Source organism: Leptonychotes weddellii, chromosome 13, assembly GCF_054177405.1.
Source record: "Leptonychotes weddellii isolate Sample4059 chromosome 13, ASM5417740v2, whole genome shotgun sequence".
In the NCBI taxonomy this organism is placed as follows: domain Eukaryota; kingdom Metazoa; phylum Chordata; class Mammalia; order Carnivora; family Phocidae; genus Leptonychotes; species Leptonychotes weddellii.
In genome coordinates, this window is record NC_138381.1 from 60475885 (window position 1) to 60492549 (window position 16665).

General features: G+C 59.7%; 1 protein-coding gene across 11 annotated transcripts in view; it reads right to left on the reverse strand.

Moving 5' to 3' along the window:
- SMTN (smoothelin) overlaps positions 1-13624 on the reverse strand; it is a 23312-nt gene extending 9688 nt beyond the window's left edge. For 4 of the 11 annotated variants that reach the window (XM_081801808.1, XM_081801807.1, XM_031028389.2 and 1 more), the window contains exons 1-11: positions 13465-13624; positions 11589-11719; positions 6668-6816; positions 6191-6284; positions 6021-6099; positions 5820-5926; positions 4617-4937; positions 4456-4528; positions 3786-3857; positions 3184-3705; positions 2814-2986 (exon numbers count right to left, since the gene is read on the reverse strand). In XM_081801808.1, the coding sequence (XP_081657934.1) occupies positions 2814-2986; positions 3184-3705; positions 3786-3857; positions 4456-4528; positions 4617-4937; positions 5820-5926; positions 6021-6099; positions 6191-6284; positions 6668-6816; positions 11589-11639 (1641 nt within the window). In that variant the 5' untranslated portion in view covers positions 11640-11719; positions 13465-13624. Of the gene's footprint in view, positions 1-561; positions 655-2813; positions 2987-3183; positions 3706-3785; positions 3858-4455; positions 4529-4616; positions 4938-5819; positions 5927-6020; positions 6100-6190; positions 6285-6667; positions 6817-11588; positions 11720-13464 lie in introns of all 11 variants that reach the window. The other 7 variants (XM_006733510.3, XM_081801809.1, XM_006733511.3 and 4 more) reach the window with 5 other exon arrangements.
- Positions 13625-16665: the final 3041 nt, after the last annotated feature.

Genomic DNA, 16665 nt, shown 5'->3' on the forward strand with positions numbered 1-16665 from the left:
AGTGCCCAGGCAGCACATGCCACACACACACACACACACACACACACACACACACACACCAGGGCCCTTGGGCTCCTGACCAGGTGTCTGACTGAGACTGCTCAGAGCCAAGTCCTCTCTGAAGCCTGCCCCTGCTCCCTCTAAGGGGCCTGCAGCCCCAACCTAGCACCCTACCCCTCCCAGGCCACCTTCCAACCACTTGCGGACAAGCTCCCAGCCCAATTATCACAGCCCCTCCCCTCCTGGCAGGGCCTCTCTGTTGTGAGGGTAAGGAGAGCCAAAGTAGCAGCTGCTTTAGGGAGACTCAGCCTGGCTGGGGCAGAGTAGGGGTGGGGGTGGGGGCTGGGCCCTGGCCAGGGGCTGCTGGGGCAGCCCCCAGGCATGCCTCAGGGCCAGGAGCCTGGCACCCTCTCGCCTGAGTGTTGGAGCACTGGCATCCCAGTCCCTCTGCAGATAAGTAAACTGAGGCTCAGAGAAGGTAGTGGCATAACTTAAGGCCCCTCAGCAGAGGCAGAACCCACTCAAAACCACCCCCCCCTTCCCCAGCCCATAGGGACTTACGAGACTGCTGCTGCAGGCAGGGCCGGCAGAGGAGCAGCGGCGGGTGCTGAAGGCAGGCGGGTGGGCCACGGGGGTCCCAGCATCCTCAGCCGCCTGGAAGAGGGCCTCGGGATCGGCAGCGGCCAGGAGCAGCTCACTGGGCTCCAGCTCGGGCTCAAGGTCAGGCGCAAGTGGGACCCCCAGCCGCAGGCTCAGCACCTCCACCTGCCTGCCCAGTGCATCCAGCCGCCGGCTCAGTGCTGCCGTCTCCACCCGCAGCTCTTCAGCTGCCCGGGCCACTGGCTCCATGGCTGAGGCTGCCGCCTCAGCCGCCTGGGTCACTGCCGCCCGGCCTGCCTCAGCCACTGCCCGCAGCTCCTCCAGCGCCAAGCCCAATCGCTCCTCAAGGGCTGCAGCCAGCTCAGACCCAGGCCCCGGTACCCCCGGCATGGTGATGGCAGGGGCTCTATGGTGGGGTGATGAGGGGCACAGTGGTAGGGACAGTTGCCTCTGGCTGGCAGTGTCAGAGTCTTTGCAGCTGGCCTGAGGGCGAAGGCAAGGGCAGTGGGCCTGCCCCGCCCCTGCTGGCCTCGCGGCCTCCCAGCCTGCTGCCCGCCAGCTGGGGCTGGGGCCCAAATAGAAACCTATTCTGGGCTCCCTGTGGAGGGGGTTGTGGGGGAGGGGTGGCCTGGCCAAGCAGGCAGACCGCCAGGCCTGGCCCTGGCCCTGCAGAGATCACAGACTGGCAGTACAGAACCTCTGCACGGGTCCTGAAGAACTACCTAGGCCATAGCCCCATGCCCCACAGATGGGGAAATCAAGGCAGGGAGCAAGGAATGGGTCTGCCTGGGCCACCATTTGCATTAACTATGAGGATCCAGTCTGCCAGGCTCCAGAGCCTGCACTCCTTTGCCTTTAGGCCATGCAGTTTTAGAAAGCCTTGAACAAATGGGGGAAATGGAGGCACAGAGAGGCAGGACTTTGAGCAATCTGCTATAAGAAGTGTCTCGTCCCTGGGGCACCTGAGTGGCTCAGTCGTTAAGCGTCTGCCTTCGGCTCAGGTCATGATCCCAGGGTCCTGGGATCCAGTCCCGCATCGGGCTCCCTGCTCTGCGGGAAGCCTGCTTCTCCCTCTCCCACTGCCTCTGCTTGTGTTCCCTCTTTCGCTGTGTCTCTCTCTGTCAAATAAATAAATAAAATCTTTAAAAAAAAAAAAAACTACTAAGAAGTGTCTCGTCCCTGACATAAATATTCTCTGGCTTCCCTGTGGCCCTGGGATCCAACCACAGATTTTGAGCACGTTTTAGGCACTTTCCTGCTTTCCCTTGATTCTAGATGGGGAAACTGAGGTGAGTTGGTGGTATCAGATGCAGAGCTCACGTATGTACCTCCCACCCACCCCAAGGGCCTCAGCCACCATCCCCTCACTCTCTTGGCAGAGAGCAGTTAGGTCCTGCTCTGCAGGGGAAAGGGTGCTTTCTTGCCCCCACCCTCTCCCAGTCACCCCCGAGAAGGCCCAAGTCTGGCTCTAGCCATCTCACCTCAACCAAAGTCCCATTCAGTCCCCAGTGCAGCCCAGAGGACATTACCTGGGCAGCCGGACAGCCCACTGGGGATCCCTTCCCCAGCTGAGCTCCCAGCCAGCTGATCCCAGGCTCGGGAATGAATAATGGAAGGGTGCAGCGTATTCAGTTCTCGTGGCACCTGCTAGGCTGCGGCCTCACCTGACCGGCACCCCCTGCCTGTCCTCCCATCAGTGTTTCTGCTCAGCCCCGCAGAGATGTTGACGCAGATGGTAATCACTAATCTCCAATCTCCTAAGAGGCCAGGCTGATCTTGGATGAGAAGATCAGCAGCTTTGCTTCTTGGGGCTGAGGCTCAGTTTGGAGTAGGAACAGGAGCACTGGGACTATCACAGGAAGAGGGGCAAGCCCTCACCACCCTCTCTGAACTTCCATTTTCCCATCTGTTCATTAGGAATGAACCAACCAATTTTTGGAGTAAGGACCAGAGATCAGCATGTGGGAAGCCTGAGGCCAGTACAGAGTAAGCTTCTGACACACCTAGTGGGCGATACAGACCCTAGTCTGCCCTTAGCTCTGCCACCAACTGGCTCTGGACTGTAGGTAGCCACCTGCTCTGTCTGGGCCTCAGTTTCCCTGTTTGTGCAATGGGGGAGGAGCGGAGCCAGAGGAACCCCGCTAGCCTACAGCCTGAAGCAGTCTATATAAGATTGATGGATCGTGAGGCTGGTGGGGTAAGGAGGGGCTCACCTTAATGCTGCAGCCTCCCCGGCTAGCAGGGGAGGCATGGCTGAAGCTGGTGACGTGAGTGACGCTACCCAGCTGGGCCAGGGTCCCAGGGCTGCTGATATGGGTGATGGTGCTCTTGCCCCCACTGCTGGTGCTGAGGAGGGTGGGAGGCGCCCGTAGCCCCAGCGTCAGTTCTGGAGGGGGAGAAGGGCTACTGTCAGATCAGCTGCAGTGAGGGCGATGCCAGCCAAGGTTAATGGCGCCCCTTGCTCCCAGCACACCCTTTGGAGAAACCCTGAACCCTGGCCACAGCACTTGCCCTATGTGCAGAGCTGGGTGGCTGGCTGCAGGCACTCATCCCCAGCACTGGGGAGACAGCAGGGAGGCCTACCTGCCCTCTGGTTGCCTGTGGGCAGCAGCACTCGGCTCGTGGATGCCTGGCCATGGCCATCCTTGATCTCGATGGTGAATGTGGTCTTCATACTGGCCCCTGGCTCGGCAGTGCCGACAGGCACGGGAAGCGGGGCACTGGGCTCCTCTGAGCGGGCCACGGGCCCCCCTGCTCTGTTTTCAAGGGGCCTGGCAGCCAAGCCCCGCCCCCTGGGGCCCTCCTCCTGGGGGCAGCTCTGAAGCTGGGCCAGGGGCCTGGCTGTTCCTCGTGGCTCCTTGCTGAAGCGGGAGGAGGTGGCACTGGGGCCCCGTGAGGAGGAGCCACTGGAAGAGGAGGCAGGGGTAGTGCTGATGTGGGAGGGGCCCAAGAGTCTTGTGGGGGTTGAGGGACCCAGGGCCAACCGGGGTGGACCATCCTGGAGCCCAGCAGCCATAGGAGAATCAGATGTGAACTTGCGCACACGATCCCGCACGGAGCTGGCCCGCTGGAATGGGGAAGGTCCACTGGCAGGGGTCGGGGGTTCTAGAAGGCATAAGAGGGCTATCAGTGACTTGGTGGGACAGGGACTGCCCTGAGTCTACAGTAGTGGGAACAGGTAGTACCTCGGTTCTGGGCTGGCTGGCGGGGGCTGAGCACGGACAGGGAGCGTTGGCAGGGACGGGGTCCAGCCAGGTCTGGCAGTTTAGAGAAATGGTGGTGGCCAGGTGGGGGAAGATAAAGGAGACGTGGATATGGGGGTTCCACCCCTCATAGTTCTCTCCTCCATACCACCTCAGCCTCCCAACCCCTTCCTGTACTCCAGCCTCCCCATCCCGTCTTGTACCTCCTTAGCTCCTGGCCTCCCCACTCAGCTGTATCTATCTTATAGGCTCCTCCTTCTCCACCCACACTGACCCTAGGATGACTTGGACACTCCTAGGGGCTGGGGCTAGGGCTTGGACTGGAGGAAGGGTGCCCAGATCCTCCCTGCCGATGGAGATGGGGGACACCCCCCCGGCCAGGACTGCCCATGGCCTCAGCTGGGAGATGGGCGCACTCCCTTATTGGGGAAAAGAATGTGCTTGAGGCCCGTTGCCTTTCAAGGCTGCGGGGAGGCCTCTGGCCATGGGTTGGGGGGGGGGCGGGCCAGGCTGGGGGTGGGGACACTTCAGGGCAGTAGGAGGAGTGTCAGGGACTGCCTAGCCTTGAAGAAGCTGAAGCTGTCTAGGCACTAGAGCCCATTTTCCAGACACGGAAGGGGAGGCCTGTAGCTACCCCTGCTGGGACCCTCACCTGCTCTCTTTGTGTTGGAAGGACCTTTGGTGGGGCCTTGGACAGCTGGGGGCTCTGTGGGGCCAGGCAGGAGCTGCAGGGGAGACATAGCATAGGCAGGGCCTGCCTCCCAAACCAAGGAGCTCACCTGCCTGGCATCCCTGTCCCTCATCCACACTCACCTTGCTGACCACCTGCCTCTCAGTGTTGGGGGTGGCTGGCGCTTCCTGGGGCTCAGGACTGGTGGCCCTGGGTGGGCTGGAGGGTGGCTCTGGGCTGCCCACAGCCTCAGCAGCAGGACACTGGGCCTCAGCAGGCTCTAGTGGAGGCTCAGGAGAAGCAGTGGTGGGTGAACTGGCAGGCGAGGCAGGTAAGCTGGGTGTGCCCCCAGGTGGGGCCCGCAGCAGAAGTGTCACCGTGGTCACATCCCGGCTGGTGCCCTGGGGGGTTGGGGTTGGCTCTGGGACCTCTGCCTGCTGCTCCTGTTTCTCTGGCTCTGGCACCTGTGGGTGACCCACGGGATGCAGCCAAGGCTCCCCAGGCTGTCAGGTGCCCAGGGCAGGGCAGGCAAAGCAGAGGGGCTAGGCATAGCTTCCTGTGGGCACACCCGCACATGCATGGACGCTGATCCTCACTTCCCAACCTCCTGGCACTGCCTAGTGGAGGGTGGTTCAGAGAGGACCAGATCCTATGCCAGGGGTTGGGGATGAAAGGAGACCTGCTGGGGACTCCTGGCCTTAACAGATCCCTGGAGCTGAGGCCCCAGAGCCCTGATCCTAGCCTGGCTAATCAGTGGGTGTGTCTGTGGGGGTATTCCTTCAGGGACTGGGACCCAGCGGCCTCTGCTGGCCACTTAAGGAATCTACACAGCTTGACCACACTCCCCGGAGAACAGTCAACTCTGTGAACAGTGCTCCACCCATCAGCTGGGGTGTGATAGGTAGGCCCTGATAAGCCAAAGTCAGGATGTCGGCTGTTTGGACAGGGAGGGACAGCCCTCAGGATGGGTTTAAGCTGGGGAGGTACCAGGGTCAGATTTACATTTCAGGGAGATTGCATTGGCTACTGAGTGGAGGCTGGATGGCCATGGTGGGTCAGAGGGGGGCATGGAAGTAGGGAGGCCAGCAGGGTGGTAATGGGGAGACATACTCGGGAGCAGTATAGACAAGATGGCTTTGAGGGGAAGGCCTGGGTAGATGCAAAGTCTAGACTGGGGGACATGTGGCCAGAAGTTGCCCAGGAGAAGAGGCAGGGGCCTGAGATAGAGCCCTAGTGTCCACCCCCCCGCCCCGGGTCAAGTACCAGCCTAGCAAAGACACACAGGTGCTCTTTGCTGCTGGCATCCATGGGCACAGGACACTGGGCTACGCTCCCACCGTGCTCACCTTCCTTACCTCACACCGTTCCAGCCTCTGTGCTGCCCGCCCCTTGCTCTCCTCTCTTGAGCCACTGTTGGGACGCCCGCTGCACAACCTCCCAGCCAACGTGGCAGCTGGAAGGGAAGGACAAAATGTCAGTGGGTGGCCCGGAGGTGCTGTGGGGAGCATGCAGCAGGGCACAGGGCAGGGCCAGGGCAGAGCACCTACCCTCAATCTCCTGGGCCCTTATGCGGCGGATGGCAGCTCGGATCAGCTTGCGTTCTTCATACTCACCGGCACCTCGCAGCTGTGGATGAGAAGCAGGCCACAGGTGCTGGACCGCGGAGGCCGGCTCCTCACCTGCCCCGCCCCGTCCCCCGCCCTGGCCTGGGCCTCACCAGCGCGGTCAGCTCTTCCACATCATTCATGGACTCCAGCCGCCCTGCCAGCCGTGCCAGAGCAGCTCGCTGCTCCACCTCCTGCTGCTGAGAGCTGCAGGGACATCAGGACCATAACCGCCACTGCCACAGCCAAGTCATGGAGGATGTGGGCTGAGGGGTGGGGCCAGGACAGGGTACCCAGAACCTTGGCAGAGGGGCAGGGAGCGGCGCACCCCCTCTGGCTCCCCACTGGCACACGCCTGCCCATGTCCGTGAGCACTCAAACCACAGGCTCAGACGTGCTGTGGACATGGGTGTGTCCAGGGCCCCGTGACCGGCGAGTGGTCCGGGCCCGCATTCACCCCGGTGTATTCCAAATGCCGGCCGGTACTGCCATCTGCACACCCAGATGGGCAGCAGACACAGCTGTGCTCATGCCTGCCTGCACAACGCCAGCCTCCTCCCACCTGCATGACCACCGCCCTGACCACTCACTGCAGCCAGTTCTCCTTGTTGTCCTGCCGCTCGGCACGGAAGCGCTTGGATGCCAGGGCCTCCTCCTCACGCTGCAGCTCCTGCCGCTGCAGCTCCCGGATGGCTGAGCGGATGCGCCGCCGCTCTGCCAGATCCGCTGTGACCTCCAACTGTGGGGTGGGCGGGGGTGAGGGGCGAGTCATTTTGGCTGCCGGGGTGGAGGGCGGGCACCAGCTGCCCACAGCTTGGCCTGGGCCACAATGAGTGGTCTGTCTCTACTCTCTCTGTCACATGCCTGTCACGAGCCTGCCCTCCCACCCACCCAGGGTCTCAGGGAGACCCGGCCCATGGAACCAGAGCTCCTGGACAGGCCGCTGTGCACTGTGGTTTACAGAGTGGGCGGCCAGCAACTGCCCACCTGGCCCAGTTGCCAAGCCAGGCACCGCTTCCTGAGATTTGACTCCTGTCTCAGAGTCCTTCATCAAACCCCAAAGAGCCTGGGAGTCAGGAGGAGGGAGGCCACCCTATGGGCTCCTAACAGGGTCCCTGGGGGAGGAAAGGGTGATTAGGGCAGCCGGAGTCCACCCTGTGAGCAAGGAAGATTCTCATGTTCTTGTCCCAAAGCACTACAGCCTTGCTGGGGGTAGCAGCCTCATCCACACTGGACTGATGGGAAAACTGAGGCAGAAGCAGGTGCTCAGGAGTCCTAGTTTCTTGCCCGGCTGGGGGCTATTTTTTTCCCCCTGTACTGACCCAGTCCTAACCACCATCAAAGGGGCCAGGGCCCAGAGTAGCAGGGTCAGTTCCCCAGATAGATAATGCAGCTGCACTAGGGTCTACCCAGGGCCCTAGAGAGGGTATCAATGGGGGAACAGGTGCTCCCACCAGCTTCTGGGCCTCTCAATCCCTGGGAAATTGGAGGCGGCTGGTCTAACCAGGTTCAGGAAAGGGCACCTTCGCTGGGCAGAGTCAGCCAATTCTGTTGTGCCCTGCCCCCCCCCCCCCCACCGGTACCTCTCCCCCCTACAGTCTGTGGCTCAAGAAAGAGAGGACTGACCTGGAGAAATCATTCAGGGGTAGGGTCCAGGAACCCTCTACCTCCTTCCTTATAGCCTCCTCCCCCATCATTCCTTCCTACTTCAGGATGGGGGGCCACGTGGTGATGGGGATAGGTTTCAGCAGGGTGTATGGGCTGGCCCAATCTGCCATCAGGTCACTTGTCCTAGTCTGAAAAGAGTAGGGAGAGCTCTGGGGGACAGATCCCTCCATGGTTCCTTCAGGCTCCACATTTCTGAGCAGCTATGGGAGGGTCCCTTGAGGCTCAGGCCAGAACCCCCAGCTTGCTCCAGTCTCAGTCCACACCTGGCTGGGTGGTCAGGAATATGTCCTTAACCTCTCTGTGTCTCGGTTTTCTCATTTGCCAAATGGAACAATGGCTCCCACCTCAGGGCAGTGGGTGGGGATGGGGGCAGTGACTTGGGGTCCCCCTGCATAGCTGTGCATGCAGTAAACATCACTCTGTCCTTGGTTCCAGCCGCTTAGGAGGAGAGAAAGGCAAGGGTAAATGAGTTCAAGATATGAGACATCAGTAACATTTACTGAGAACCTATATGACAGATCCTGCACTGAGCCCCCAGTCTGTCCTAATCTCACAGAAACCCTAGGTACTTTATTACTCCTATTTGACAGATGAGGAAACTGTGGTTCAAGGGGGAGAGGTCATTTGCTTACAGCCAAACGACCGGAGCCAGGATTTGGACCCATGTCTCTCTGACTCCAGGGTCAGCCTTGAGCTGAAGATAGCTCTGTTGCTAGGGTCTGTCTGCCATGGTGGGTACCTCAAGGACCTTGGCACCACTGTGTAAGGAACCCTCTCTAGCCTGGACTAGAGAGAACTATAAAGGGGGCCTATTACAGCAGAGGGAGGGAGAATGAGACTCACCTTCCCACTCTCCAGTCCTGGCCTCAGAACTAGAGCCTTCTATGGTACACTTGGAGATTGTGGACAGTGTGTGGTACACTTGGTGATTGAGGGGTCAACTGGTTCAGTCCCCCTGTACAGAGGGTAAAGAGGCTAAGAGATGCAATGACTAGCCCTCTGTCTCCTGGGTACCCCTTCTGAATGCCCTGGGTTCCAGAGATGGAGTTCCTGTCCCTGAAAACAGCCTCATGTGGAACCTTGGCTACCTCTGTAATCCCTGGGAGCCTCACTGTCCCCATCTGGAAAATAGGATCCTCCGTCTGATCCTCCCACCAAATGAGTGAAGCGGAGCTGGGGGAAGGACAACCTCATTCCACTGGTCATCCCCAGCATGACCCTACTCTTTGGGCCTGGGTATACTGTCCGCCCACAGTAGCCCTGCTGTGTGGCCTATGTTCCCCGCCCTCTCAAGCCCCACCGTTGTGTGTGAAGGGGGCTGTGGGAGGGAGGGAAGGAAGTACAAAGCGCCATTGTCCACTAGAAGGAAGGGGAAGGGGATAGGGCGGTTTCCGAAACTGCCCAGTGAAATTCTCCCGGGAGGAAAGAGGGCACTTCCTCCTCCTTGGGGGCCGGGTCTCCCGGCCTTTCTGTCCTCGCTGCTGGGGAGTGGAGGGTGGGGTCTGGCAGGCCCCGGCATCTCTCTGGGACTCGGTCTCCCCACCAGCACAACACAAGACTTTCCGGTCATTTCCTCAGTCCCAGCTCCCCCAGCCACCCTGGGCAACCGGCCGGCAGTGGAGCGAGGCCTCGCCAGGGGGCGCCGAAGGCCCGCAGGCTCCGGAACGGCCCGCCCTCCCAGGGCACCGCCTCTCCCGGGCCGCCCCGAACTGGGCGCCCGGTGGGGAGCCAGACAGGAAGCCCCCCGCCACCGCCTGCTTTAATGTCTCCGGCTACGGAGAGGAAATCAAAGTTCATAGCACTTAAGCAGCTTCCCTAGGTCACCCAGCTAGTGAGCGTCGGAGCTTGAACTCGAACCCGGGACCGAGGCGGAGGGCGTCCGGGTATGTGGCGGAGGGACACGCGGCGTGCCTGTCCCCAGGTGCCCCCGTCCCGCGCAGGCACCCCGCCCCGTCCTCAGGAATGTGCGGGAGCGTAGGCCGGAAGCGGCTGCCCGGGTCCCCGAATCGGCCCGAAGCTGGGGCGCGGGCCAGCTTTCCCTTATAAGGCCCGGCCCCGCGGGGAGGAGCCCGGCTTGGGACGCCCCCGTTCTTGCCACGAGGCCGGCGGGAGCCAGGCCGGCGCTCGGGGCAGGGACCCTCGGCAGTGCCGGGGCGAAGTAATGGCGGGCGCCGGCCGTGGAGGAACCGGTCTGGGGGTGGGAAAGACCTCGCGCCGCTTCGCGGTCCAGGGACGAGGGGCCGCGTCTAGTTAGTCCTTTCCCAGGGAGGGGGCGGGGCTGGGCCGACAACAGCTACTGCTTTGGCTCCTTCTCTGAAATCCCACATGGGGTGGGGGTTGGCGACTGGAGAACCCCGAGCCTCAGAGTGGACCCCTCAACATGGAGATGCCCGGAGACCTGGCTTTCTTTCGGGAACGCTCTGCCTCTACTACCCCCAGCTGACTTCCTGAGGGGAGGTCGAGCTGACGTGGTGGGAACCGCTGAAAAACCAACGGGACACACAGCCGGCTGTGACGGTGGCAGACCCCCAGAGAGTCTAGGGGGTTGGTCTGAGGGCACACAGGCTGCCTGCCTTGGGTAGGTCATGGCGGTACTGGCCCCTGCCCAGTGACACCTGCCTCCAGAAGAATGGTGTGGGGATGGGTAGGTCACTAGCTTTCTCCTAGGGAAGGTAAATCTTTAATCCCCATCCCTCCGCTGCCCACCCTCACAAAGGTAAAGGGCTGGTGGGGGGCAGGGCTCTGGCCCCTCCTTCAGTTCAGTAGCTCCCTGCCCTTGATAGTGGGCACATGCCTGCCCTGTGGTGTTGCCCTGCAGCCTTTCTGTGCATGGGAATGGGTGGGCTGTGGTTAGATAGGGTGCTCAAGAAGCTGGGAAAAGAGTAGGCCTATTCTTCCACTCTAAGATCTGGGCCCATGCCTCATCCTATCCCCATGTCAGCTCTAGGGCCTAGACATATGTTTGCACAGATCTCCACCTCCCATTTTACAGGTAAAGAAACTGAGGCTCAGAGAGGGAAAAATGACAGAGCTTACAAGGGCCCCCAAGGCCTTTCCCTCTTTACTGGCTCTTCTGGCTTTGAGTTACTCAGGACTTGGACCCCGATGGCCCTCTTTGGGGTTTGTTTGGATCCTGGCACATCCTCTTTGTAGCTGGGTGCCCTCAGGAGGTGATTTCACCTCTCTGAGCCACAGTGCCCTCCTGGCTTTTGGAGCTGCTGTGGTCGCAGCTTCTGTGAGATGGTCTACCACCCAGCCTGACCCCTGCTGTGCCCTGGCACTTTTTTTTTTTTAAGATTTATTTATTGATTTTAGAGAGAGAGTGTGGGAGCAGGGTGAGGGGCAGAGGGAGAGAGAGAATCCTCAAGCAGACATCCCGCTGAGCTGGGGGCCACATGCCGGGCTCAATCCCAGGACCCTGAGATCACGACCTGAGCCGTGGCCACCCAGGCGCCCCTGTGCCCTGGCATTTTTAATCATTGCTGCTACTATTATTATGGCCAGCCTCCAGGGGCGGGCACTGCCCAGGCTGTTGCTTGGAAGAGCAAATCTAGCCTCCCCACACCTGTAGCTACACATGGGCGAGTCCTCAGCAGTTACTGTTTAAACAGGTGGTGGCAGTGGGGGGCTGGGAGGGACCAGGCCTTAGCACCTGGCCCGGACAGGCACATGCTACTAGGTCCTCTGCATCAGCCATGCATAACAGGCTTAGTCCTGTCCCCCTAGCCTTCCTCCTGCCCCCTCCTTTCACCCCTCCTCTTGTCAGCTGAGAGGTAGCCTGGACAGGCCCTGCCTCTGACCTGGCTTGCCTGTCATCACAGCAGGGATGAACAAGCCACTTACCAGCTTTCGCAGGGCTCCCTCGTCCAGCCCGGCTAAGGCCTCATCCGCCATCTCGCTGGCCCCTACCTCTGTCCGTCCCCTCCTGGTGAGATCTCCAGTGTCTGTGGCACCTGACACCAGCTCAGGGAATTCTGCAGGAGACAGACATGAATCAGGCCTACTGGGGCTCTGGAAACCACAGGTACCTGGGCTCTGTGCCTCAGTTTCCCTCTCTAACCCAGGATCATCTGTTGGTGTCCCATCCTTGCTACCTGTGGCTCCCGGCTGGGAGTTCCCCTCTGTCCTAGGCTGGCATGTTGAAAACTTAACAAACCAAGGGTGGGAGTCTCTGGTTCCTGCCCGGCTAACTTGATGCCAGCAGGCTGTGTGGCCTAAACTGGGCTCTCTCCCTGTCTTAAGCATCAAACAGGGAGAATAGAGACCTGGATTAAGAAGGCCCACCACAGCCTGATCACCACCAGGGGGTGCCCGCCAGAGTCCAGTTTCCTGCCCCACCCACCTATCCCCAGGGCCTGCCCAGCTCCTCCCGGACCAAAAGCTGAGTCTCTGGCTGTGGGCTGTGCCCATATCCAAATCCATGCTGCCACTACCCTTCATTTCCCCAGGTGATTTAATCCACTGGAGGTAACATCCTGTCTTCCAGTTCTTGACCACAGCCCTCTATACACACCCCTCCCTTCTCCCCTTCCTACCCTCCCCCTGATGCCAATTGTCTAGACCTCATGAAGCCAGGTGTCCAGACACCCAGCTCCTCCTGCCAATTTACAAACTTAGAACTGAATTTCTCAGCTAGAATGGCTTTCAGAACCTGATCTGTCCAACCTCTGGATAGGCAAAGTGAGGATTGAAGAGGGCCAGGGATTTGTCGGAGGGGTAAGGAGGATCCCAAAGACCCAGAGGGCAGGGATGGATTTAATCAAAATCTTGGCCACCTCTGGCTCCTGAAGCCCCCTTCCAAAGTGCCCCTAGGGGCTCAGATCACTCCCTCTTGCCCCATCACTGCCCATCATGGCCCCCTAAATCCTGGCCCAACCTTCCAGCTCCTTTCTTCTTTTTTCAGCCCTCATGTCTTTATGGAATTTGAGGGCCCACAGCCTGACACACCGTAGGTGCTTAATGTATGGGGACTAAAATGGCCCCAGGATTGCCCCCCCACCCCGCGTTGATTCATCCCTCAGTCATGCCTTCCCCCTCCCCAGAACAGTCACTTGTCGAGTCACCCCATCCGGTGAAGGGGTCTGGTGGGGTGAAGGGCGTCCCTAAGCCGCAGTTGGGGTTCTTTGGACCCTGCCTGTTCAAGTGGCTGCTTGCCTTTCCCATCCCCTTAGGCTTGGATGGGTGTTAACCACCCATCTTCCCTCTGTTGGGGTCCTTGCCTCTATCTACCTACTTTGGGGTAATCCCCCCGAAGTGCCACTCAGCAATCACCAGACTTTAGGTTCTGCGGACACTCTGAGTTCCCCCATGTCTCCTGAGGGGCAGAGGTCCCTAATGCGAAAGTCAGAACACCCGGGGGACTATAGGAAGTGTCTTTCTCCTTAGGGACTCCCGCCGCTGCCCCACTTCAGTTCCAGGGCTCCCTGTCACACACACAGTCTGCGGCCCCCAGGGATTGAGAGAGATCTTAGAGTAATGTGGGACGTTCCCCAAGGTGTGTGCCCCCACAGACCAGGGTCCCTGGGGGTCGTGGAGCCTCCTGGAGGTCCGTGGGTGGTATCCTTTCCCGCGGTCTAGAACCTTATCCCATGGCTTAGAGCCTCAGTGGATGGGGGGAAGCTCCCAAGCCTGGGAGTCCCAGAACCCCTGTCCAGATATCCGCGTTCCACCCCCAGGACCCGTCGGGGTCCCGGTGCCTCCCAGAGGCCTGCACACCCACCTCTCAGTCCGGCCCACCGTTCGGCGCGGGCTCAGGCTAGGTCTCTCGGGATCCGACAGAGACTAGGAACGGTCAGGCGGAAGGCGCCGCGACCGGAATCCCAGTCCCCCTCAGCAACCGTCCCCGAGATTCTGCAAGCGCCGCCCGTCCAGCCGCGCCAGCAGCCCTGCCAGCCCCGCCCCGCGCCGCCGCTCCAGCCAATCCTTAGGAGGGTCCCGCCCATTCTCGTGCCCCATTGGGGAAATTCAATTTGACGGCCACGCCCCCAGGTCAGGTCCCGCCCCACGCGGGCAGGGTTGTAGGGGATCGTAGTCTTGGGGCCACTGCTGCCGCGACCTTGGCTGGTTGGGCAGGCAACGGCAGGAGGACGCAGCTTCGCACCAAAGTCAGGGAGGGCGCCCAAAGCCGGGGTAAGTGGCCCGGGCTCGTCCGACTCGTGGAGTCTTCAGAACAGCCCCTCTCCGCCCTCCTCTTTGTTCCTGAGACCTTGTCCCTTCCCCCGACTCCGCCCCCTTCTCGCGTTAGCGTGTGGGCTTGGCTGCCGCCCAGGCTGCTTTCGGGACACCTGGTCCCGGCCACCTCAGAGCAGGGACTGTGACCGGCAGCACGTCGACCCTATGTTGGTGCATCTCAAGGAGCATCTCAGGTGGAGCAGGATCAATCACAACAACCCTTTCCCAGTCGACACACCCTTGGACTGACGTTGCCTTCATCTGTCATGCTTTTCCTTCCGAGCCCCTCAGGGTCCGCCTCTGGTTGCCCTAGAGGGAATACGGAGTACAGGCTCTCATTCAATAAATGGGGAAAATTGAGGCCCAGAGAAGGCCAACATGCCCAAGACAACACCAGGAGTTAGCCAGGGGACCCAAGAGCTCAGATCCACTGGGGAGGACGGCCCCCCAGTATCTCGTGCTGGAGGCCCAGGACCCTCCCACCGACTCACAGTTCCAGGGTCATTGGACCCTGTTCCAGGAGCCCAGGAGGTGGGGTCTGGAGTCCTGTCTGTCAAATAAAAACAATACCAACTCATTTATTTTGTACTTGCCATGTACCAGGTATAAAATCCCTATAACGACCATTTGAGCCCAGGGTTATTGTCCCATTTTACAGTTGAGGACAACAGCTGATAGGTAATAGAACTGCAATTCATCCCAGCGTCTTTTGAGCCCAGAATTTGCTTTTACCCACTGTGATATGGGGTAATGGGGAAGTGGTTTCAAGCCTATTGCCCCAGCATAGCCCCACAGCCCTGCTCTCCAGATCCTCTGTGACCGACCATCCAGCCACCCCACCTCACCTGCATCTAGAGAGGGCCAGTACACTCCCAGACTCTTTTAAAAGGTGTCATCTTATTTCATCCCACATCCCTGAGGGGTGGTTCCACTTTACACAGGAGAAAATCAAGGCACAGAGAGGGAAGAGACTTGTGAAGGTCACACAGGAGGAGGAGCAAACAGATCCCAATTTTGAAGGCCATGGTTCCAGGTCCCCTTCTTCTGGGAGGGCCCCATCTAGGCCCTCTCTACTTGAGCTAGATGCCATCTTATTTACCAGAACGAGGGGCAGCGCTCCCCAAGGCTAACTCGGTCCCACTTCAAACCTCGTGCTGCCCTGGGAACGGTCGATTGGGGTGGGGCACACCTAGATTACCTGGGATTCTCAGGGCCTGCCTGTGTGGCGGCTGGCGGCTCCAATGAATAGCTTGCTTCGTGCTAGCCCGCCCCCCGGCCCCGCAGGCTGGGAGGAACCACACGGGTGAGTCTGTGCCTGCGGACTTAATATGTCGCACACGCGCTCACCAGGTCTTGACGGTACGGAAGAGGTGCGTAGGTCCCTCCCCGCTGTCAAGCCCTCAGGGCTGGGATCCTCCTCCAGACCTACCGGCCTGACTTTTTCTTTTTCCCTGCAAAGGGTGGGGCGGGCCTGACTTTTTCTTTTTCCCTGCAAAGGGTGGGGCGGGATGACGGTGGTGGCAAAACAAAGATCAAAGGGTAGCCGGGTACGGTGCCGGGGATGCTTTCAGCTACAGCCCAGGAAGGAGTAAACATCCCAGGAGGAGGGCCTGCCTCCATCTTGCTGCCTCTAGGATGGGGGAAATCCTGGAAGACTTCTCAGAGGAGGTGATTTGCAAACTGATTCTTGAGAAAGGGTGTGAAGAAATCCATCACACAGAGAAGATGGGGAAAGGCATGGAAAGGAATTTGTGGCAGGGGAATGGTATGAGTTAAGGCCGGGAGGTTTGTAAGTAGGAAAAGGAGGAGAGATGGGTTTGGGATGAAGCAGGAAATGGAGACGGGGGTGGGCCCTGAATCCCAGGTGAGCAAAGTGCACATTATCTTGGAGGCACTGGGGAGACCAGGCCTCAGTCTATCCATCTGTAAAATGAGGGGATTTGACTGGCCTGTTTCAGGCCTTCCCGAGGCAAGGGGCTATAACAAAAAGGGTCCAGATTCCTCCAGGTCCAGTCCTGGACTGGCAGAGCGGGGAGTGGCTGGAGCAGCTCAGGGGCCAAGGGTAATATTTTGCTCCAGTGCCTGAGTCTGAGAATAAATATTTTACCAAGTTGGCAGCGCTAGATCCCTGAATCACCCTGGCTTCCCCTCCCTCCAGCTAGGGTCCTGCCGAAAGGCAAGAGGGGTGATGGGTCTTAGCGCTGGCTCTGCCCCAGGCAAAGTTTTGGTTCCTTCAAAGCCTCAGTTTCCTTATCTGCACAATTATGGCCTGAGCTCCCTAATCCCTTTCCCCCCTAGACTACGCAACATAAAATCCCAAGACTTTCAGGGAGACCCCACCTTGGGGTATGCTCACAAGTGGCTGTGAGACCAGCCAAGGCCTGAACCTTGGGCCTATGAGGGAGTCCAGGGGCTGCTGGGCACGGGGTGGAGCAGAGGGTTAGACATAGGTTGGAGCTGGGCCTGCTGTTGGGGTCTCACAGCCTAGTCAGAATAGGGAGAGACACGGTATCTGGACTCTGAAAGTTGTACAGAACGAAGCCCTCACTTGCTGTTTGGCATGCTGAGGGGATGGGAAGGGCAATCTGGAGAAGGGAACAGCATGAACACAGGAAGGGAGGTAGGACTATGAGGATTTTGTTGGGGAAAAGTCAAGCAGGTGAAGCTGGAGCATGAGGTCCTTGAGAACTGGTCCTTACTAGGGTTGGTGGGATCCAAGGGCTGTAACCTTCTTCCTCATGGGCAGAAC